General features: G+C 44.2%; 1 protein-coding gene across 1 annotated transcript in view; it reads left to right on the top strand.

The window, feature by feature from the left end:
- FAM204A (family with sequence similarity 204 member A) overlaps nucleotides 1–22,759 on the top strand; it is a 43,790-nt gene extending 21,031 nt beyond the window's left edge. The window contains exons 6-7 of the mRNA XM_082267561.1: nucleotides 21,834–21,946; nucleotides 22,286–22,759. Coding sequence (XP_082123687.1) covers nucleotides 21,834–21,946; nucleotides 22,286–22,337 — 165 coding nt within the window. The 3' untranslated portion in view covers nucleotides 22,338–22,759. The remainder of the gene's footprint in view (nucleotides 1–21,833; nucleotides 21,947–22,285) is intronic.
- Nucleotides 22,760–23,563: the final 804 nt, after the last annotated feature.

Genomic DNA, 23,563 nt, shown 5'->3' with positions numbered 1-23,563 from the left:
ATATAAGCAGGGAAGGAGTGCAGAGGATATTCTGGTAAGCAGTATTTACAGAAAAAGTGTTCCAAGGCTATGAGAAGAAATGTATAAGCAGGAAAGGAGTGTGACCGGCATGACAGAGGGCAGTATGTACAGGAAAGGAGTGCAGATAGTATGACAGCGGGTTATTTGTACAGGTTAGCAGTGTGGCAGGTATAACAGGCAGTCTGTGCAAGGGTATGAATGAGGGCAGTGTGTCCAGAAGAGGACAGTGGAATGTTTGATAGCAGCCAGTGAATGCAGAAGAGTGGTGTGGATGGTATCCTGGTGGGCAGTATGTTCAGAAGAGGAGTTTGGAGGGTTTGACCGGGGCAGTGTGTACAGGAGAGGAGTGCGGATAGTTTGAGAGCAGAGAGTTTGTGCAGGAGAAGGGTTCAGAGGGGATTGGCAGGGCAGTGTGCAGGAGAGGAGTGCGTAGAGCAGGGGTCTTCAAACTATGGCCCTCCAGTTGTTCAGGAACTACAATTCCCATCATGCCTTGTCATGGCTGAATGTCTTGAGTTCTACAATGCCTCATGGGATGTGTAGTTCCACAACAGCTGGAGGGCCGTAGTTTGAGGATCCCTGGCGTAGAGTATGACAGTGGGTGTTATGTGCAGAGAGAAATGCGGAGGGTATGATGATGGCCAGTATGTGCAGGAGAGGATTTCAGTGGCTATTAAGATGAGCTGTATGTACAGGAGAGGTGTGCGGGGGGAGTGAATGCGGATAGTATGAGCAGGGAAGGGGTGCAGAGGGTATTAACGAGAGCAGTATGTACAAGAGAGGAGTGTGAAAGGTATGACATTTGCATGTATATGCTGCAAAGAAGTGCAGAGGATATGACAGTGGGCAGTGTTTTTCAGCAGAGGAGCGTAGAGGGTATGACAAAGGGCAGTATGTGCAGAGGGCATGACCATTGTGCAGGAGAGTGGCTCTCGTTCTATGGGGGTTAATGTACATACTCTTCATACTGGTCACTGATAGTACATCTGCTGCTTGTATAGAAACTGGTGACAGGACTATATGTACTGGCAGGGTGACCACTCAGGAACCCAGTTGGGAGACAGGACCAAGCGTGGTCACACTAGAAAAGGAAGTGCCTGAACAAGGACCTTCATGGCAGGATCGCCAGAGATCATTTTGACTAAAGCTTCTATGAGTTTTTAGTGATTGTCTCTACATTTACAATAACTCGGACTGTATTTTGTGAGCTCCTAAAAGAATGCTGAAGAAGTCTCACATTATATGGCAGTGGCGACAGAGTATCCTCTGCTGGCTCAGTAATAGGTGGTTCTGGTAGACCATTCTTATGCTGGTTCTGTGATAAATAGTGATGGTAGCATCTGTCCCTCTTCTGGCTCTGAATTGGGTGGTGCTAGTGGAGCATTCCTCTGCTGGCTCTGTGTTAGGTGGTGCGGGAATCTGTCCCTTTTCTGTCTCTCTGTAATGGGTGGAGCCAGTTGAGCATTCCTCTGATGGTTCTGGGATAGGTCCTGCTGGTGGAGTATCTCCTTGTGGACTCTGGGGTAGTTGGTGGCAGCGGAGTGTCCTTTTATTCCTTCGATTTCCCAACTTTGTTGAGCTGCATGATTGTTAAAAAAAATTGCGATTTCGATTCAGCCCCCCTCACGATCTTAATCCGGCATTTCCATGATTCATGTAACAGTGCACAGCCGTTCTCTCCTCAGAGCTGTCAAAGAAGAAAAAAAAAAACAGCCTGCAACATTTATCACAACATTGCTTATCTCTGAGAAATAAAAACAGGGGTTGAACTTTGTTCTGTAAATGAGGTCAGTTTTTTCACTTATTCAGGCCTTTTCTGACACTTGTTGCTTACAAGGTAAAATCAGTATTTTTTGCTAGAAAATTACTTAGAACCCCCAAACATTATTATTTTATTTTTTTTTTTGGCAGAGACCCTAGCGAATAAAATGACGGTGCAATATTTTATGTCGCAGTGTATTTGCACAGCGGTTTTATGGGGAAAAATACACTTCAGTTAATAAAAAAAAAAAAAAGTAAGCACAGTTTTATATTGTGAAAGATGAGGGTATGTCGAATTGTGATCCTTATTTTAAAGTGATTGTAAAGTCTCGTTTTTTTTTTTTTTTTGTTCTAATAAAGTAACAAACATATTTACCTCCTCTGTGCAGTTGGTTTTGCACAGAGCAGCCCAGACCCTCCTCTTCTCGGTTTCCTGGCTGGAGCTCCTCCCTCCTGTTGAGTGCCCCCCCAGGAAAAAGCTTGCTATGGGGGCAGCTTAGCCGAGCTTTCAACTTTCCTAAAACACACTGACCCTAATGGACACAGATACTAATTTAAAAAAAGTGTGTTTTTTTTTTTTTCTTCTGAATTTTGACTCTGACCTAGATCAATCCCTGATCTAGCTATTTTATCTTTAAGAGCTGGTTCACACTGGTCCGACATACGCTCTGACTTGGAGAGCACAAGTCGCATGACATGTCAAAATCAATGCCTCACTATGAGAGCCGTCTTAACTGGTCCGACTTTGAAAAAGTTTTCTGCACTACTTTGGTCTGACTTGGGCACAATTTCAGACCATTGATTTGAATGTAGTAAGTCACATCCAAGTCGGATCATCAACTTAACTGATTTGACTTGTGGCATGTTGATGGGGATAAGGGCCCCTTCCCGACAACCCTGGGCGGTGGTTGTGGGGGTCTGCAGGCAGGGGGCTTATTGGAATCTGGAAGCCCCCTTTAACAAGGGGGGCCCCCAGATCCTGGCTCTCCCCTTATTTGAATGAGTATGGGGTACATTGTACCCCTACCCATTTACCAACAAAAAGTGTAATGTTACAAAAAACAAGAGATGATTTTTGACAAGTCCTTTTATTAAAAATGAAGAATGTACCCTGTCGTAGCTACATGTCGTCTTTCTCCAGTTCCTCCACTGCTGTCTTGCTGTCATCTTCCTCTGCTGATGTCTTCTTCTTCCTCCAGTCTTTCCCCTCCGGTGATGTCTTCTCCTGCTGGTGATATCTTTTGCCGCCGCCAACCCACAAAAAAAAAAAAAATCCTCCTGCCTTTGTTTTCTGCGGAGTATTATATAGCTATGGGGTGTGGCCATCTGGTGACATCACATGGGAGACCCCGACCCCTTGTGACTTAACAAGGGGCGGGGGTCTCTGGATGACATCACCGGATGGCCAGGCCCCATAGCTATATAAGACTCGGCAGACAACAGAGCTGACACAATTACGGGAGCCAGCGCTGGAGGAGGATGTGTTTTTTTTTTTTTTTTTTTTTTAAACGGGTCGGCGGCTGCAGAAGACATCACAGGAGGGAGAAGACCAGAGGAAGAAGACAGCAGTGGTGGAACTGGAGAAAGAAGACACGTTGGAGCTACGACGGGGACATTCTTTATTTTAATAAAGGACTTGTCAAAAACCGTGTCTTGTTTTTGTAACACTACAGTTTTTTTTATTTTGGTGAATAGGTAAGGGGTACCCCATACTCATTCACGGGGGGGGGCAGGATCAGGGGGCTTCCAGATTCTAATAAGCTCCCTGCCCTATGGGTATTTGGGAAGAGGCCCTTGTCCCCATCAACCCGGGGGCAAGGTGCTTTGAGGTGGAGGGAGGGGGATTTGTGCCTGTAGCAACCCCCCCATCCCTTTCCTGACTTGCCAGTCTGCATGCTCGGATAAGGATCTGGTATGGATCTTGGGGAGGACCCCATACGGTTTTTAAAAAACATTTCGGCATTGGGGTTCCTCTTTAAGATCCATACCAGACTTAAAGGTCCTGGTATGTATCTGGGGGGACCCCACCCCAGTGTTTTGTTTTTTTTTTTAATTTTTATTTGACGTTAGGTTTTTTTCTATACCAGAAGCATATAAATTGTTTTGATAGGTCAAAGGACATGTCGCAATCATCTCAAAGTTTGATCTTGTTCATTAACGTCACAGGGCGAAGTCGCATGGAGGTTGCAGTGCAAAGTCAGATTGGAAGTTGTGCGCCTTCCGTGTCAGGGCACTGTGAACCCAACCTTAGGGTTCATGTACACTGGTCTTAAAAAAAAAAAAAAAAAAAAAGTTCCCTAGACAGGAAAAAAAAAACGCTCAAATTAAGTGTTGTACTGGAGATAAGGAGCACTCAGTTTTTTTTTGTTTTTTTTTAAACCAGTTGCATGGACCCTTTTTTTTTTTTTTCTACACTCTCTTGTTTAACGTTTTTCTCCTCTGCTAGGGTGAAAAGATGCAATGTATCTTTCGCTGCATTTAAAGGAGGAAAAAAAACACAGAGCCGGATGTACAGTGACTGATCACTGTGATAGCCAATCAGAGGCTATCACCGAGATCAGGTGATCAGTTACCAGGCCTCCCAGTCCCCGATCGTTAGCATGAGACGCAGGGGTCTCAGGGAGATCTGTGTTGGCAGAGTATATATACATTTACACACACATTCAGCCTCACAGGAAAAGACCCACTTCAGTGAGTCTGCATATACTGTATGTGTACAGGCAGTGGGAAGGGGTTAAAGCTGAACTCTGGCTACAAAAAATCCTTTATTTTCATTTATTTTTCATTAACCAAAAAAAAGAATTGTAGAACTTTGCTATACACAGCCTGAGCAGAGCTGTGGGTGAGACTCAGCAGGCTGCCTGATGGAAACTACAGGAAGGGGTGGATACAAGACCAGTCACCTTGCACAAGAAGAAATAGCGGTCTTTCTTACAGGAAGATCCTGCACAGAGGCAACGTTTCTCATTGGACGACTGCACAGATCTGGAAGAAATACACAAAGCACAACGGTCATCCAAGTAGGAGTATAAATGATTCTGCCTGGGATTTAGACAATATTTGCTTATGCATTGGGGAAAAAAAAAAGTTTAGTCCATCTCTACAATACATTCTCGTACTGTCAAGAACATTGCTGCAATTTACTGACCTCATGGTATATATACAGAGAGCTATAGAGATGATTGCCTTCCTCTCTGCTGGTGAGGACCCGGATTGCAGAACATTAAAACTTGCTGTACACTGAGCAAATTTTGGCTGGTCTCTTATGAACCAACTTAAATTTGATCAGTGGAAGGCTGAACAGTGCCTGCATCCAATCAGATGTTAAGAGAATTAAGGGTATTAATGTACCCCTCACTGGAAATAGCTGAATTCAGTACTTGGAGGGTGGTTCACATAGTTTTGCTTTTTTATAGTGCGATTCAGAAATCATCTGCACACTTATTTCAGGTCAATGGATTTTGTTTAAACAAGTTAATCATCTTGGAAGCCTGGCAACCAGCATTTTCTGAAGTCAGTGGTAGCCTCCCATGTTTCCTCTAAGAAATGCCATCATTAAATTTGTATCTGGGGGCATTGCAGGTGGTCATTGTGTGTGTGTGTGTGTGTGTGTGTGTGTGTGTGTGTGTGTGTGTGTGTGTATATATATATATATATATATATATATATATGTGTGTGTGTGTGTGTATATGTGTGTGTGTGTGTATATATATATATATATATATATATATATATATATATATATATATATATATATATATATATATATATATATATATATATATATATATATATATAATCTGGGGCATGTACCAAGTGTAGAGGTGCACTGAGGCAGGAATTTCCATATGGATACTCAAGTCCATCCAGTTCAACCAAAATAAGAAAATCGGTAAAACTGCGCTTCCTCCTGCCACTGCAGCTGACACAGACATCCCAGTGGCGGGGAGTTTTGCAACTCTGAGGGTAGCGTTTGATGGGGAATACCAGTCACAAGTTACCCATCAGGTTTGCTGTCCTTGTGATTGACAGCAGGCAGTGGGTGGATCATTAGCCAATAGATAAACTGGGTATAGAATCCGCCCACTGCCTGGTGTCAGTCACAAGACGAGAGCGGACCTGAGAGTGGAGATTAATGTCTCTTCCCCATCAGACTCCAGCCACTGCAATGTCACCATTGCTAGGAGCCTGTGAAGCCAGCAGCATCATTAACATCATTACCATCCAGTGACAGGTGGGAAGAGAAGGAGGTTGCGCTGGCAAATGGACCGCACCGCGCTTCCTCATTTCAACATCCTTTGAAAATATGTTGAAGTTGAAATGAGGAACTGGAATAAGTAATCCAAATTGTCACCATATTAATACAAGCTAGTTTGCACATGGGGGGACACCCAGGCAGATTGGCTGACCAATTAGACAGTAGATTGTGTATAAAGGACATTGAAAAAATGGCCGCCACTCGACTTCCTGGTGACGCCTTCCGGTGAAATGCACTGGCTAGTGGTGGAATTTCCAGGTTTTTTACTGACGTCACGTCTTGCTTAGGTGGCACGCACACTGGCTCAGAGACGAGCAGCTGCTAGGATTGCTATTGAATAGGCTCTGCATAGTGGGTGCCACTTAATGGCACATGAAAACGTGAGAGTATCGGCTTTTATTTTTAATTACCATTTTTAATAAACGTACGATCACCCTGTTTGTTATTCTCTCATTCTGGGTTAAACCTGTGGTTAACTTTGCATGTAAGCCATAAGGAAGTGGATGCACGCTACAAATCCAATATAGGAGTCTGCATATAAGTGGTGAGGGTCCTGGTGTCCCAAAGCCTTCTGGTGAGTGGCCCCTCATATACGAAGTGGTGGAGCACAGTATATAAGAGGAGCATGTATCACTGACTCACAGATGGTGAAAAAAGAAGTGCTATAGAAGATTTCATTATTTTGCATGGACTTTTACTGCATTTTTATTCTTTTGGTAAATAATTGGCAAAGTATTATTAGTTACACGATTTTTGTTTTTGTGTATGTAATGGGATTGGAGGAATTTCTTAGACACATTTGCATTATAAGGCTAGCGCCTCAACAATATTCAATATCTCTAAACACTGCAGAATTCATCCTGCCGCTTCTGTCACATCATCAATAAACACCAATGACCCAGTGCCACTGGAAGTCATACATGCCCATGCCATGAAACTGCCTCCACCATGTTTTACAGATGATGTTGTGTGCTTTGGATCATGAGATGTTCCAAGCCCTCTCCACGCTTTTTTTTTTTTTTTTTTTTCTTCCCTTCATTCTGGTACAGATTTCTTTCATCCATCCAAAGAATACTTTTTCAGAACTGCTCTGGCTTTTTTTAGCTGTTTTTTGGCAAAGTCTAATCTGGCTTTTCTATTCTTCAGGCTTATGAATGGTTTGCACCTTGTGGTTAACCCTCTGTATTTGCTCTCATGAAGTCTTCTCCTGATTGTAGACTTAGATAATGATACGCTCACCTTCTGGAGAGCGTCCTTCACTTGTGTGGATATTGTGAATGGGTTTTTCTTTACCATAGAGAGGACCCTGTGATCATCCACCACTGTTGTCTTCTATGGACGTCCAGGTCTTTTTATGTTGCTGAGCTCACCAGTGCATTCTTCTTTCCTCAGAATGTGCCAAACTGATGATTTTTTGCACTTTTTTGCCACTCCTAATGTTGCTGCTATCTCTCTGATGGTTTTGTTTAGTTTTTGAAGCCTTACAATGGCCTGCTTCACTTGCATGGACAGCTCCTTTGAACGCATGATGTAGGTTCACAACAATAGATTCCAAATGCAAATACCACACTAAAGGCCCGTACACACGTACCGATTGTCGGCCGAAAATGTTCGGCCGCCGAACGATCGGACGTTTTTCGGCTTGTTAGTATGATGCTTCCGACAGCACACTTTCAGCCGAACAGAATCTGTCGTGCAAGCATTAAAATTTTTGTATGCCGACACCAGAACGGCCGATTGTTTGCCAGTCAGTACAGATTTCTCTGCGTCCCACACGGCCCTCCACAGACAGCAGATTTGCAAGACTGGGCATGCTCATAAAAGAAAAAAGACAAGGAAAGTTAACCATCACATGACATCACTTCTGCAGTCGGCTGTTGTTGGCCGACAAAATTCGTGTGCAGTCTTTTGCACTTTTCAACAGACAAGACAGCCCTCAGACAAAAGACGGCCGATCGTTCGGCCGACGATCGGTACGTGTGTACGGGGCTTTAGAATCAACTCCAGACCTTTTTACCTGCTTAATTGATGGAGTAGCCCACACCTGGCCATGAAACAGCTTTTGATTCAATTGTCCAATTACTTTTGGTCCCTTGAAAAAGGGGGCTGGCCATTCGTAAGAGCTGTATTTCCTAAACCCTTCCTCCGATTTGGGTGTACATACCCTCAAATTAAACCTCAGAGTGTGCACTTTGAGTCAATATCCATTATAGCACTATAGCTTGAATATGTTTTGGTTAAAAAAAAACTAAAATTGTGCCTGTGTTGTTATATATGGACCTTACTTTAGATCAGTGTTTTGTAGGTTTTAGTGTTTTGATATTTACAGACAGTTTCTCCTGTACCTTCTGGTGTCCCATATTATTATCATTAAAGTTTATAAATGTTCAATGTCTTTTTTTTTTTTTTTTTTCTTCCCATCATTCTGTTTTTTCAGTAACATGGAGCTGCCATGCCAAGGAATGCTGTGGACATTCGGGTCCAGTTTATATTGTTGCACCCTTTCAATGGCTCTGCATGGGGAGAAACATTTTGGCCCTTTGGCCCAGAACCTCCCAGTCTGTAATTTAAACATTTGACTGTGAGTGGGATTTTACTGTGCCTGTCTTAGCACTATCGTTTTGGTACAATGTTTATCCCCACTTATCCTGAGTCTAGTGGACACGGACTTGCTTTTCTAAGCGGTCTCTGACCAGTCGGAGATCTCAGGTAGGACATGATTGGTAGACTGAAGATACATTTCAGCTTGCTCTTTGATTGGAGACCTGTTGCTTCCTGCAGGCCTGAAGAGCCGTTATGTGACCAAAATAAAGAGCACAAGGGAGGGAAGACTTCACAGGGCCAGGTTTCCTACCTGCCATAGTTGGGTATTTGTGAGCCCCTGTGCTGTGACATCAGTAGAATTAAATGTTGTCAATTTTCATCTGTGTGGAATGTTGCACAGTCTCATCAGGATAACCTACCAGCAGTTGTTTTATTGTCTTCTGCCAACAGCAAGCTCTGAGATTGAGCAACTGTTGTACATAAATGTCAAACCAAATTCTGCAAATCTATGAATGGTATGAGTGTCTCTTTCACATAGCACATGTTATTGTGGGCATGTAAGTGTTTGTGTAACATGTATGAGGGACTGGATCACATTCCCATTGATCTTCACAAGACACAGACAGCAGTTTTTTCTTAAGATAAAATAAGTCGGGAGGACAAGTGTGATATTAGCAGGTAAAATCTATCATTGGTCTCATGGGGGGACCGAAATCTGGCCCAGGAGATCTCACAGACAGCCTATAATACATGCTTATAGGTGGTTGTCTATCCACTACTATGACATGTCTGCTCACTGTGAGTCCTGGTCTGATTGATATGTTCAGGACTCCTCTTCCATAAGATCTGATGGTTTCCAAAAGATCTCAGGCTGGCTCTTTCACTACATTGTACAATTGTTTCTGGATGTACCATCTACTATCAGATTGTATAGTTGCCTTTATATGGTGTAAGTGTTCTGAAGCAGCAGAAATAAGCTAGAAGTTTAGTGAGGTATCAAAATGATCTGCCCATTGTCTGGGAATTCAAATGGGAAGGTTAGACCTGTCTGTCTTTGATGAGCATTGTCAGCAATGTCTGCTGGCTGCACCTTCTTCCTCCTCCTCCTCCTCCATACTTCCCATCAACTCCATCCCATACTTCCCTTCACAATGCCTTACCACCCAACTCCACCACCACCATCCCATACCACCCCCCTCCTCTGCATCCCATACGGCCCTCCACCACCCCCCTCCTCTGCATCCCATACGGCCATCCACCACCCCCCTCCTCTGCATCCCACACGGCCCTCCACCACCCCCCTCTTCTACATCCCACACGGCCCTCCACCACCCCCCTCTTCTACATCCCACACGGCCCTCCACCAGCCCCCTCCTCTACATCCCATACTGCCTGCCACCATCCCTCTCCTCTACATGCCATACCGCCCTCCACAACCCCCCCTCCTCTGCATGCCATACCGCCCTCCACAACCCCCCCTCCTCTGCATGCCATACTGCCCTCCACAACCCCCCCTCCTCTGCATGCCATACCGCCCTCCACAACCCCCCCTCCTCTGCATGCCATACCGCCCTCCACAACCCCCCCTCCTCTGCATGCCATACCGCCCTCCTCCTCTGCATGCCATACCGCCTTCCACCACCCCCCTCCTCTGCATGCCATATCGCCTTCCACCACCCCCCTCCTCTGCATGCCATACCACCCTCTGCATGCCATACCACCCTCCACCACCCCCCATCTCTGCATCCCACACGGTCCTCCACCACCCCCCTCCTCTGCATCCCATACCGCCCTCCACCACCCCCCTCCTCTGCATCCCATACCGCCCTCCACCACCCCCCTCTTCTACATCCCACATGGCCCTCCACCAAATTCCTCCTCTGCATGTCACACCGCCCTCCACCACCCCCCTCCTCTGCATGTCACACCGCCCTCCACCACTCCCTTCTTTACATCCCATACCGCCCTCCACCGCACCCCTCTCCTTTACATCCCATACCGCCCTCCACCGCACCCCTCTCCTTTACATCCCATACCGCCCTCCACCGCACCCCTCCTCTACATCCCATACCGCCCTCCACCACACCCCTCCTCTACATCCCATACCGCCCTCCACCACACCCCTCCTCTACATCCCATACCTCCCTCCACCACCCCCCTCCTCTACATCCCATACCTCCCTCCACCACTCCCTGCAGGCCACCCTTTAAAGCTTTATGTCTAAGTTTCCGTTAGATAAGCAGCCAACTTTTTATTCTATGATAAGTGTATGAAATGCAGTAAAAGCTTTTGTTTTTTTGTACAAGGTTCATGTGTTGAAATTCCTGGCACTATACCTGCACTAAAAACAACTGCGCCAAATTTTGAAAGCGAAACCCAATAGGGAAGGGTGGTATCCTGGCTATGTGTTTTACTTTGAGTCACTCCTGATAATGGGGAAAAAAAACTCTAAGAAACGCTTAGAATGGTCATATGTCCAACAAGTCAACCCGGCAGTGTCCTCTGACAGACACACGGGTGCTGCGAAAAAGAGCTGAACAGAGTCATTTTCCTCCTGAAGATGCAAGAACTGGAACAGGCTGATAAAACCTTTGCTCTGGGGCAAGGCTCCCACGCTGCTCTAATCCGGTTCCTGTCCTAATAGGTGAAACTAATTTCTGATGTCTAACATTTCTAAGCCCTTAAATAGCATCTTGGAAGCTGCAGCTTTGATGGAGGTGGAAAAGAGCCAGAGGAACAAATAACCTAGCTCGTCATGGATCCATCCTCAGGCTTCTGCGCCTTGGGACTTGGAAGCATATGGCCAGCTTGACAGCTAACCAGGCCTGACTCGGGCCCAGGAGATGCCCCGACCCTCTTGACGCTCGCTGTGACCTTGCAAACTCTCCGATCCTCACTTGGCAGTGTGACTCATCTCTGACAGATTACACATGGGTCAGTGTTTAAGGAGTAGCGTGTTATCGCAGCACACAGCAGTGCATTGTTTGCCCGGGGTCCAGATTAAGCATCTGAACGGTAAATCTGTGCACAAAGCTTTATCCCCCCTGACCAAACACCCTGGATCAGCGATTGAGTCTGAAACATCCCACGCCGAATGTTTGTTTATTTATCACTGTAAAGCTTGGTTAATTACACATGCTGATTACAAGCTGCCGGTTCAGGGGTTTCCAGCGGAACAGTGTGCAGACAAAGAGGTGAGTCCTTGCACACGGCCAGCGCATTTCTAGAGTCCGCACCTGTATGAAGGAGATTCGTCCATTGCTAGTTATTACAGATGTCTGTCCATTGTGCACTCTTTACATGTATAAATAAGCATATTTCCAGGACACGAAATCTGCATTTTATAATTCAATGGAGTATGCACTGACACCCATCAAAACATGGGCAAGTCACTTCTTTTATGAGAGGGTAGGGTCCTGGACTTGCTTCATCTCCTTCTGATTTACATTTCTTTCTCCACTCGCAAGCAAAGCATAAACAGTAGTACTGTGGCGGTCCTACCCTGTCCTATCCAGGGGTATATGTGTTGGTAAATTGCCGGGGTAAATAGCTGGGGTCATGTGACCTCTGATTGCGCAATAACAACATCTGATAATGTAGACAAGAACTCCTTCCCGTTTCCATGTTGCTTCTGCTTCACAGGCAGATTTGGCTTCTACAAGACTCATTAACACAAGACAATGCTCGGTTTATACTGTACTGCAGTCAAATTAATCAGCATGTTTTCTCTTTTAATTAAAACCATTTTAGTAAATTAAAGCCCACAGCAAAACACATATATAATTTGTTTGTAATTAGCTCTTAATTGGTGGTAGTTGAAGCTTAGCACCCTTGGTTTCTTTCTTCCTGATTGCCATTTTATTAGCAGGCTAGTCATTAATTAATCTTTTTTTTTCTAATTAGCTTATAAAACTGTTGATGGCACATTATTGTAAATGTGATTTTAAGTTCAAAGCGTGTTAATAAGCTTTCTTACTTAGAAGAAGAGAGATAAAGAAATTGCTGAAAACATCACAGTTATTGTGCTCCAAACTCTTGTGGAATGATGGAGAGACGAGTGAAGCACACGCGTGGATCTGTTGGTTGTGTGCAGATGCGTCCGTAGTGGTGGGCGTTTCTGGATTGGTTCGATCATTGTTGGCTCACCAGAGGAATCTTTTACTGATCTATCCAGTGTCGAAGCAATTTTCTACTCATCCTTTTCAAGCAAAGAAGGTGAGCAGTACGTGTGCACTCCTAATTATTCTCTTCTTGGAAACGATGCAGAGTTTGGCGTAAACAAAGGTCACTGAAAATGAGGTGCAGTTGTCATGAGCTATGAGTGTGCAATCACACCATAAAATATTCCGTGTCTCTGGTAATCAGACTTCTTTTTTCTGACTTTCTAGAGGTCGGGTGCTGACTCCCTGCCTCCACTATAAAGAGTGGATGTAGACTCCTTTTTTTATATGTCTGGAGGATGGGTGTTGACTGTTCTTCTGACTTTCCAGGGGGATGGGTACTATGACTACCCTTTTCCCAGAAGATAGTCTTGTCAGCCCTCTTCTGACTCTGAAAGATGGATGCTGACTGCCCTCCTGAAGAGTGAGCACAGACTGTACACTTCTACCTCTCGGGAGGATGGGAAGTGACTGCCCTCTCTGCTATTTTTGGAGGGTGTGCTTTGACTGCCCAATTCTGAATGTCTGGAGGGCTAGCACTAACTTTCCTCTACCTGAATGGGGGGCGGACATAGCCACCAACTGTCCTTTTTTCTCTGGAGATTGGGAGCTGATTGTACTTTTCTGCCCTTAGGGTGGGCACTGAATGCCCCCTTTTGCCTCTGTGGAGAGTGGGCACTGATTGTCCTTGCCTGTGCTTCCTGAGAGTATGCAGTGACTACTGACTGCCCTCCTATATCCCTGGTGGATGGGCACGACTGCCCTCTTCTCTCTGAAAAATAATTGCTCATTGCCCTCATCTAATTCTCTGGAGAGCTGACTGTCCTCTTCTGATTTCAAGGAGGATGGATGCCGACTGCCCTTTCTCTTTGGAGGAGTGGGGCCATTGATTGCCTCCTTCTGCCTCTCTTGATGGTGGGAACATCCTGCCCTCTGCTGTTTTTCTGGAAGGTGTGCACCAACTTCCCTCTTCCATATCTCTGGAAAATGGGTGCTGACTGCCCTCTTTTAAGTTTCTTGAGATTGCCTTCTGTTAATGCTCAGTAAGATGGGTGCTGATTGCCTTTTGCCTGTCTCAGTGCCAACTGCCTTCTCCTGGTTTTCTCAAAGATGGGTGTTGAATGCCCTCTTCTAACTCCATTGAAGAAGTGGTGACTACACTTTTTTGGAATTTTTTTTCTTATTTTGAAGATGGACACTGACACCTGCCTTTTGCCTCTGGAGGATGGGAACTGACTGCCTCTTTCCTGGATGATGGGTGTTGACTGCTCGGTTTTAAATCGCCTCTTCTACCTTAAGGCTGACAACCCTCTTCTGCCTACCTGGAGGATGGGTGCTAACTGTCCTCTTCTGATTTTCTTTTTTTTTTGGAAGGTGGGCACTGACTGCCCTTTTCTATTTTTTGGAGTATAGGTTCCAACTTGGTTCCCTGGCGAGTGCTGATTACCCTCTTCTGTTGCTCTAGAGTACAAGTTTTGATTGGCCTCTTTTTCCTGTTGAAGAGTAGGTGCAGTGTGTCCTCTCTGTATGTCTGGAGGAAGGGACTGCCCTTTCCTGGCTCTCTGAAGAATGAGCGCTGACCACCCTTATCAGACTTCCTGCCGAATGGGTGCTAAATGATCTCTTTTGTCTTTCTGAAGAATGGTTGGGCAATTGCCCTGTTTACCTGAAGGATGGACACTGTATGCCCTCTTCTGTTTCTTTGCAGGATGTGCTCTGACCGCCCTTTTCTGCCTGTCTGGAGGCTAAGTGCTACCTACCTTCTTTTATCTCTTTGAAGGATATGTAATGACTGCCTTCTGCTGTTTTTTCTGGAGTATGGGTGTTGAGTGTCCTCTTCTGCTTCCCTAGAGGATGGGTGTTAACTGCCCTCTTCTGCGTTTCTGGAGGATGGGTGCTTACTGCCCTCTTCTGCTTCTGTGAAAAATGGGCACTGATTGTCCTACCCTCTTCTGCCTTCTTTAGGATGGGTGTTGACTGCCCTCTACTGTCTCTCTGGAGGGTGGCATCTAACTACCCTCTTGTGACTCTAAAGGGTGGGTGCCCACTGACACTTTCTGCCTCTCTGGAGGAGGTGTGCTGACTACCCGCTTGTTCATCTCTTGAGGATGGGTGCTGACTGCCCTCTTCTCTCTGAAGGCTGCTCAGTTCCTCCCACATACCCCAGGTTTTAGGCTGTATTGTAAAGGGCTGGTGGAAGTTTTAGAGTAGTGGGGGATAATGGCGGTGGGGGGGGTTTAGCAAAAGTGTGACAAAAATTGAAAATTGGATAAAAAAATAAAATAAATGAATAATGTCATATTACTAAAAAGATGAGGGGGTAATTTGTGCCGACTTTTTTGCTAATTTTACTCAAGCCTCAGAATAAGGGGCTGTCACCCATTCTGTGCACCGGGCCTGACAGTGCCAATGATCCGTGAAATAGGCTGCCTCTGGCTTTGTTCTGATAAGAATGAACAAATCTGCACAAAGCCGCGCTCCCGGAATCTCATTTTCATACGTGCGTGCAGCCTAAAAGGAATAAGCTGTTTGCTGACTTGATTAATCAGACAATTGAGAGCTTTTTTTTTTTTTTTTTTTTGTCGCTTTGATCTTTGCCGTCTCCAAGGTAACGCGGCTGACACTAATGTTGAGCTCAAGTTAAGACAATCAGAAACTGTCGACATAATAAACATATTGATAAAAATAAAATAGGAATGTCTTCATTTTTGAAGGCATATATCCACTGTATCTGCGGACAGAGTTTGGGATGTTTGTTCCAGGAGCCCGAAAATGTCCGGGCTGCCCCACTAGATCATCAGAAGGTGTTTTATTGGGTATGTGATCTCTAGGTCCCCTTACATGCTGTGTGTTTCTAATGTTTAATCGCCTCTGTCACTGTGCGTCTGAACAGGGTACGAGCAAGCTTTACATTCCTCTGAAATGCTTCTTGTTTGCTTTTTCTATTTTGTCATTTTTGAAGCATAATTGACAAGCCTGGACCCATTGAAGTGCCACACATCTTCTGTGACATCCCGTGTGTGTATTTTCCCAGGATGTGAAAGGGGAGGTGGCGGCGTGATATGTTACAAGCGGCACCCATTGTGTCTGTCCGAGATGATTTACACACTTTAAACCTGTAAAATTGAAAGGAATTTAAAGAAGGAGAGAGAGGAAAACTCTCCATTGCGGCTGTGTATTGGCTGGAGGTTACGCGGCTGCTTTCACAAATCTTCTAAGTGGCTGTAAAGATGATCGCCTCGAGGGAACAGCCAGGCCCAGCTTCTGAAACCAGCTAAAGCCCTTATCTTATATCCAAGCAAAGTACCATTAATCTTTTTGAAAGACCTTTTATGGCTTTTAATATAGCCCAAATTAGAACATTTTACACCCTTGGTTCCTGAAATATAGTGATAAAAAGCCTTTAGAGCTTAGTTTTCTTCTCCGCAGCCTCGGACCAATTTCCAGCTCTCTGCGATAATGTTTAGACACCTTAATTAAAATGCAGCAAAATACTGGATGTTCTGTGTGAAAAGTGCTGAGGATTTTCTACAAAAGAATTTGGTTGTATAATGCTTTGTATCTCTCTGCTCTGTGAGAGCGTAGATATATCCAGACGCTGCGGCTTCCTTTCTCCCGGTGAAGAGGTAATGTGACCGCAGTGTGCGAGCCCTGGAGGGGAAGCGGTCTGTTCCTTTCACTCGCCATTCACTGTTTGTGCTTCTGCACTTGGGACAAACAACATGGCGATTTTTATTATTTTTTTTCCCCCTCTATTTTCCCTTTATTTCTGTCTCATCCATTAACAAATAAACGCTGCATGGCTGGGCCAGGTTCAACTGCTTGTGCGGCTTCCGGATGTCCTTCGGCTTCAGGAGGAAAACATACAATTCAAGTTTGAATCCAGCAATTTGTGCCAATTTTCTTCTGAAAACTTTGCATTAAGTTACTGGCAGTCTCCTCTAAAATTAATCTTTTATAGCATTTGTAGATCACAGATTATACATCATTATGATAAGAATCTGGCTGTAAGTGAACTTATCTGCACAAATTTACTTTATTTATTTTCACAAGAAATTTGTTTAAATGTTAAAAGTAAAACTACAAAAGTCATTATACAAAATCTTGTAAGTAAAGTAAGGAAATCAATTTTTTTGTGAATTAAAAGTACTCATAGGGTGCAGGGGTGGTGCTACAAGGTGTTGAGACATTGCGCTTGCTGATGAGGGTTAAAAAATGTGATGGGCTTGACAGCAGGTAAGTCGTTGGTATTCTATGTTAATCTGGTAACTGATACTGGTAGGTAGTGGTGAAATAAGTTGAAAGAGTAAAACACGTATGTCAAATACAAGGCCTGTGGACCAAATTCAGTCTACCAGGCCTTGTCATGTGGCCCTCGCACTTGGTTTCGCAACTGGAATGTGGCAGAACTTCATTCTGCCACCTGCGGGCTCTAACCATCTGCTCCCGCCCCCCACTGTCACTTGGAAACACAGAAGCCTTGGGGTTGCACACTGCATAGTACACCCCTAAACCCTGCATGTAACGCACTCCTAAACCCTGCACTCTGTTCATAGCATACACACCAGATACAATGACTCTTTGAGGGCAACTATAGCATGGATGCGGCCCGTGACAAAATTGAGTTTGCCACCCCTGGAGTAAAAGAAAGGTGGAGAAGGACAGTTTTTTTTTTTCTTTTTTTTGAAGGGCCTCAAACTGAACACACTCGAGCAGGCTCCTAAAGGTACGAAGAGGGACTCTCAGTTTGGGAGAGGAAAAAGACCCCCAAAGACCATGGAGCCCCCTCTACCAACATTTGGCCAGACCCGAAAACCTGCTGCCTTTAGTCACCATGCATACATAAATAATGAACAAATGTGTAGTGCAAGTGCCTGTAATAAATGGTGAAATTAAAAAAGTGCCAGGTCCAATGACAAGTTTAAACATTTTCCCTGGACTAGCCAAAAGGCTTGTGCAAGGAAAGCATAGAATGACCTAGTGCCCGTGAAAAATATTTTGATAGTGTACCGCTGTCAGTGTTTTTTTTTCTGGCAACCCTGGAATGCCACTTCTGAAGGCACGTGGATTTTCTTGCGCCTCTCAGCTCCTGGCCAGACAAATGCAACCTCATTCCTACCAGAAAGGCACTTCCTTCAACTCGATACAAGACTGGAATTACTAACCGGCGCCCCCCACACAAGAGGCACTGGCATTCCGTTCCCGAAATTGGCTAAGCACAGATTCACTTAATCTTGCCCAAAAGGTCAAGAAGCGACCAGAGAGGGGCTGTGATGCCTCTTTTAGAGGGATAATAAGGAGCTATCTCTACCCTCTTGACCTATACCAGATAGCCAATGGGATACACCTTTAGCAATTTACCGGTACCTGAAGGATGGGTCCTTTTTCTCATTCGTCACTGTGGGTTAAATTTAGGGTTTTCATCTGCTCACAATAGTTTTTTATGTCTCAAAGTCTGAGGTGAGACTTTCTCTTGTAGGTATTCAAAGGATTTTTCTTTAGGAAATGGGCATTATGAAAGCTGTATAAGGTCTTCGTATGCCAGGCAAAAATTAGCAACCCAACAGACCAGTCAACAGCAAATGAAAAAGACATGTAGTTGATGATACAATGGACAGACAAGTCCTAAACTTTAGGGTTATGATTTAATAGCAATATTCATGAACTGGGCCTCAATACATGGGAAAGCCATGAAAAGGAAGAAACATTTTCACAAGGTCCAGCAAACCCATTGAAGGTCCCAACCTGCTGCCTTTTTTTTTTTTTTTTTTTTTGGACAGCTTACAATCAAGACAATGTAAGAAATGCAGATTGTCTTTCTTTTGTGTTTTGATTGCGGGAACTCTTACAGATGTAGTTTTGAGTTAGTAGTGTAACTTTTGGTCTTTAACTACTTCCCCCAAATGGACGCACCCATACGTCCTTGGGTTTCAGTGGTAATACTGGGATGATGCCTGCACCTAAAGGCATCATTGTTTGTAGCCAGTGATTCTCTTTTTTGCAGTAGTGATCCGTGTGGCTAATTAGCCACTTGATCACTTCTGCAGGTGGCGGGAAGGGGGTCCCACCCGCTGCCTCTCTAGGGCTCTCCGGTCCCATGGGGAGGGCGGGAGCGATGCGGCAATGGCTGCCTCGGACACAGAAGAAATGAGGTTGTTCCCCCCTCTCTCTGTAACCCTGGAAACCAGTAGCGACAAGTAGTTTGTCACTTCTGGTTTTACCCCTTTGTTTACCTGGCCACCAGCGGCCAGAGAAGAAGCCAATCTTCTGGACCTTTCTGCTGCCTTTTGATACGGTTGATCATCCCCTCCTCCTCAAAAAACTCCATGCCTTTGGTCTCCGTGACCGTACTCTTCAATGGTTATCTTCCTACTTATCTAACCGCACCTTTAGCGTTACCTACAATTCTACCTCCTCCTCTCCTCTCCCCTTCTCTGTTGGAGTCCCCCAAGGCTCTGTTCTTGGACCCCTCCTATTTTCAATCTACACCTCCTATCTAGGTCAGTTGATAGCCTCCCACGGCTTCCAATGCCATCTCTGCGCCAGACTCATCCACCTCACCAATCGCTCAGTGTCCGCTGCTCCTCTCTGTCAAGCCCTCCACTGGCTTCCGCTCACTCAATGAATTAAATTCAAAATACTTACAACATCTTACAAAGCAATCCACAGCCTAGCCCCCAGCTACATCACCAGCCTCATCTCAAAATACCAACCTAATCGCTCTCTTCGTTCCTCTCAAAACCTCCTGCTCTCTAGCTCACTCATCACCTCCTCCCACGCTCGCCTCCAGGACTTTTCCAGAGCCTCTCCAATCCTATGGAACTCCTTACCCTTATCTGTCCGATTATCTCCCACTCTATTAGCTTTTAGGCGATCTCTGAAAACCCTCCTTTTCAGAGAAGCCTATCCTACCCACACCTAAGAAATATACCTCCATTTTCTCCATCAACCCATCCCCCACGGTTATTGCCTTTTGGTCTCACTTGACCATCCCTTCTAGATTGTAAGCTCTAACGAGCAGGGCCCTCTAGTTCCTCCTGTTTTGAACTGTATTGTCTTCCTTCACATTGTAAAGCGCTGCGCAAACTGTTGGCGCTATATAAATCCTGTATAATAATAATAATAATAATCTGATCAATCTCGGTCTGATCAGCTGCATGTGGGGCCAGAGGAGAGATTTTGGGTCTATTAGACCCTAGATCGCTCCATGAAGAGGACCTGTCACAGTCCATGCTGTCCCAATGGATGTTGTTCATCCCTTGTAATAGCAATAAAGTTAGTACAAAAAAAAGTGTAAAAAAAAAAAAAAAATATATATAATATTTCAAAGCGCCCCTGTCCCATCGTGCTTACACGCAAATGCGAACGTATGTTACTCCTGCACACATATGTAAACAGTGATCGCACCACATGTGAGGTATTGTTGCTAATGTCAGAGTGAGAGCAATAATTCCAGCAGCAGACCTGCTGTGCAACTCTAAACTAGTGACCTGTAAAGGCGTCTAAAGCATCGCCTATGGAGAGTTTTAATCACCATAGTTTGCCACCATTCCACGGGCAGATGCAATTATAAAGTGTAACTTCATCTTTCACAATATACAAAAAAATTGGGCTACCTTTACTGTTTTGTTCTGTTTGTTTTTTTTAATTTGTGAAAGTGTTTTTTCCCCAAAACAATTCCATTTGAAAAATGTGTGATGTGTGACCTAAAAATCGCAACACGCACCATTTTATTCTATAGGGTCTCTGCTAAAAAAGTGTGTGTATGTGTATATGTATGTATGTATGTATGTATGTGTGTGTATATATATATATATATATATATATATATATATATATATATATATATATATATATATATATAGTGTGTGTGTGTGTGTGTGTATATGTATATATATATATATATATATATATGTATGTGTATATATATATATGTTTGGGGGTTCTAAGTAATTTTCCAGCAAAAAAAAAAGTAGATCTTTACATGTAGGAGCGAAGTGTCAGAATAGGCTTGGGAAGGAGGTGGTTAAAGTGATCCTAAACACACTGTTTAATTTACACTGTCCCTTCTAGTTTTGTATGTGGGTGATGGCACTGTGATTATTTTAATAAAACAAAAAATCGTAAGTACCCTTTTCCTAATGGATTATACAGCGGTCACTTGACATAGCTTTTTCCCAGCCTGTTTGCAGGGAAAAGTATACAGGAGGAGCTTCTAGTCCTCTGCTGCTGGTCAAATGTTTAAAAAAAAAAAACAGCCTTTGGAATACAGAGTAAAAATCACTAATACCCATAAACTGTTTTAAATTGTGATACAAATATATATTTGAAATCAAACTTTATTACTTTTAGGTAATAACATGGTGTGGGCGGACTCCTGCCAGTCACAGGCCTTGTCACACCCCTCCAGCCTGTGTCTTGGAATAAGAGGGAGGTGAAGCCTCCATTAATCTACATGTAATATCCTGCCCCCATTGTGTTTAGCTGGTTAGTGGGCATGGAGGAGGAAGGAAGGAGTCGCCTGTCATTTACCACGTTGTATAAGCCCACATGTGTGTCTCTGTATTCACATGGGCTGCTCAGATGTGACAGGGAGAAAATGCTCAGCATAGAAACTCACTGAAAACTGAGCATGTGCAGAGTTGCCACCACAGCTGCAACATCTCCAGCTGAATTGGGAACATGGACAAAAGGGGGGAAATAGAGAACAGCAGGATCAACCAGGTTTTGTCCAGAATACAGAAAATGAATCTCATAGTGACTGAGTATGAACAGCATGTAATACAACATTTATTCAGTTTTATATGATATGGGTTTAATGACACTTAAAGCTTAAAGTTTGTTCAGTGTGGAGTTCAAGAAGCCCATCTACTGCCTAGATCACAGATTGAGGGGAACTTTAACTTCAAATACCTGTGTTTTGATTAAGATAGGTCTTTGTTTTCTACAAAGGTCAACTATAAACTAGAGTCCTTTCAATTCCCAGCATTTTTCTTGATTAATCTGCAATCTGGTTTTTATTTTTTTATATGTTGTGAAGTCTGTGTCTCCGGCTCTGTGCTCACTCATCGTGTGACTTTCCTTTCTAGCTGGCTGTAAAGATCACCAAAGCTGCGTCTTGTCACAAGTACAAAAAAGCCAGAGAAGAGCAGGAGTCATCTCAGGAAGGAGCAAAGAAGAAGCAGAAGAACCTGCCCTGGGGGTGAGGATTCTTTCAATATGTGGTTAGAATGTGACCCTCCCCTGTGTGTCTTTCTGTAGGTGGCATGTGGATAAAACGTGAACCCCACCCCTGTCTTTTAATATGTGGCATGTGGACAGAACGTGACCCCCCCCCCCCCCCATTCTTTCAATGTGTGGTTAGAATGTGACCCCTCCATGTGTCTTTATGTTTGTGGCATGTGGATAAAATGTGACCCCCCCCCCCCCGTCTTTCAATATGTGGCATGTGGATAGATCGTGACCTCCCTGCATCTTTCTATATGTGGATTGGCTGTATGTTTACCGATATGGTCTTCACTTCTTGTATTCTCATTTTTAGGTTTGAGGCCAAGAAAAGATGGGAAACCAAAAGCAACATGGGATATATGTAGTGTGCACAGCACTGCACTGTAAGATGGTGCAATATTTACATAGAAATGTGTATATATAACATAACTAGAAAGGGACTCTGCAGGGTTCCCACGTAGTTATTTTTTTTTTTTCCTGTAGTTTATACTCTGTCATTGCTTTAGCTGATTATTGTTACACACAGCAGAATTCAGTGTCATTTGTCCACCTCTCCCTTTCCATCTGTAACACAAGATTGGGAATCCACAAACACTCTTCAATGACTTCTATGATCCTTCTGGAGCAAACACCATCTGTATGGAGGACAAGCCTCAGCGGTCTCTGTATTCATGAATTTAATGTGTACCTGTCACAAACTTGAGTCCAGGATGAGGAAATCCATAAGATAAACATATCTTCAGTGATAGTGGTGTGTTAGATTTATGATTCACTGTAAATACTGAATTAACCTGTACACCATGGGGGATAAGGGATTAAAAGTGTCTGAGACAAACATCTCAACTAGAGCACAGTCAATTCACTTTTAAATGTTCATATCTTAACTATACCGTACACAACATTTTTATTCATAGACTATGGTTTATACTCTGGATACTTTGTTAAGGTGGCCCTTACTGCATGCTAATATAACCTTCCCCACACCGTGAGACTCCATATTTTTCTAGTGTCCTTAGATGATGGACCGCCTCTCCTTTTTTGGAGGTTTTTTTCCTTTTTAACCATTTTTATTTCTTCTGATACTTCCATTAAGGTCTGAGGGTTTATCTAGCAGTTTCTGGATTAACCCTCAGTGCTGTACCCTGCGGACCATACTTGGACCCCACTGTGGGGCAGACCTGTAATATTTGCTTTGCCCACTTGGATTCTGCCTTATGCGCTCACCTTGGCAAGAAGCTTAATGTGTGTAGTTATCTGCAGCATGGTATACAAGTCCAGGGCCTTGGTTCATTTCTATGGTTCCCAAATATTGCAGAGCCCTCTTGGGGGTATACCCACTGTGATGGGCAAAGCCTGGGCCCCCCAGAGGTCCAACTGGATAAGGGAAGACAGAGTTTCCTTGTGATTTGGGACTGGTTCGACGCTGTCACTATACAATCAGCAGTGCTGAGCTCACAGTATGGATTCATAGGCAGAAGAATCGGGACTTGTTCCCTTTATTGAGTTACCCCACAGCTTTCGGCGACATAAGTTTTAGATTTTGCTTTTTTTTTTTTTAAATACCATGCGGACTTAGTCTGAGGATGAAGAT

The sequence above is a fragment of the Pelophylax lessonae genome (genome assembly GCF_965119305.1).
Source record: "Pelophylax lessonae genome assembly, chromosome: 9".
NCBI classification, from domain to species: Eukaryota; Metazoa; Chordata; class Amphibia; order Anura; family Ranidae; genus Pelophylax; species Pelophylax lessonae.
The sequence above is the reverse complement of the archived record's forward strand: the minus strand, read 5'-3'. Positions and strand labels throughout refer to the sequence as shown.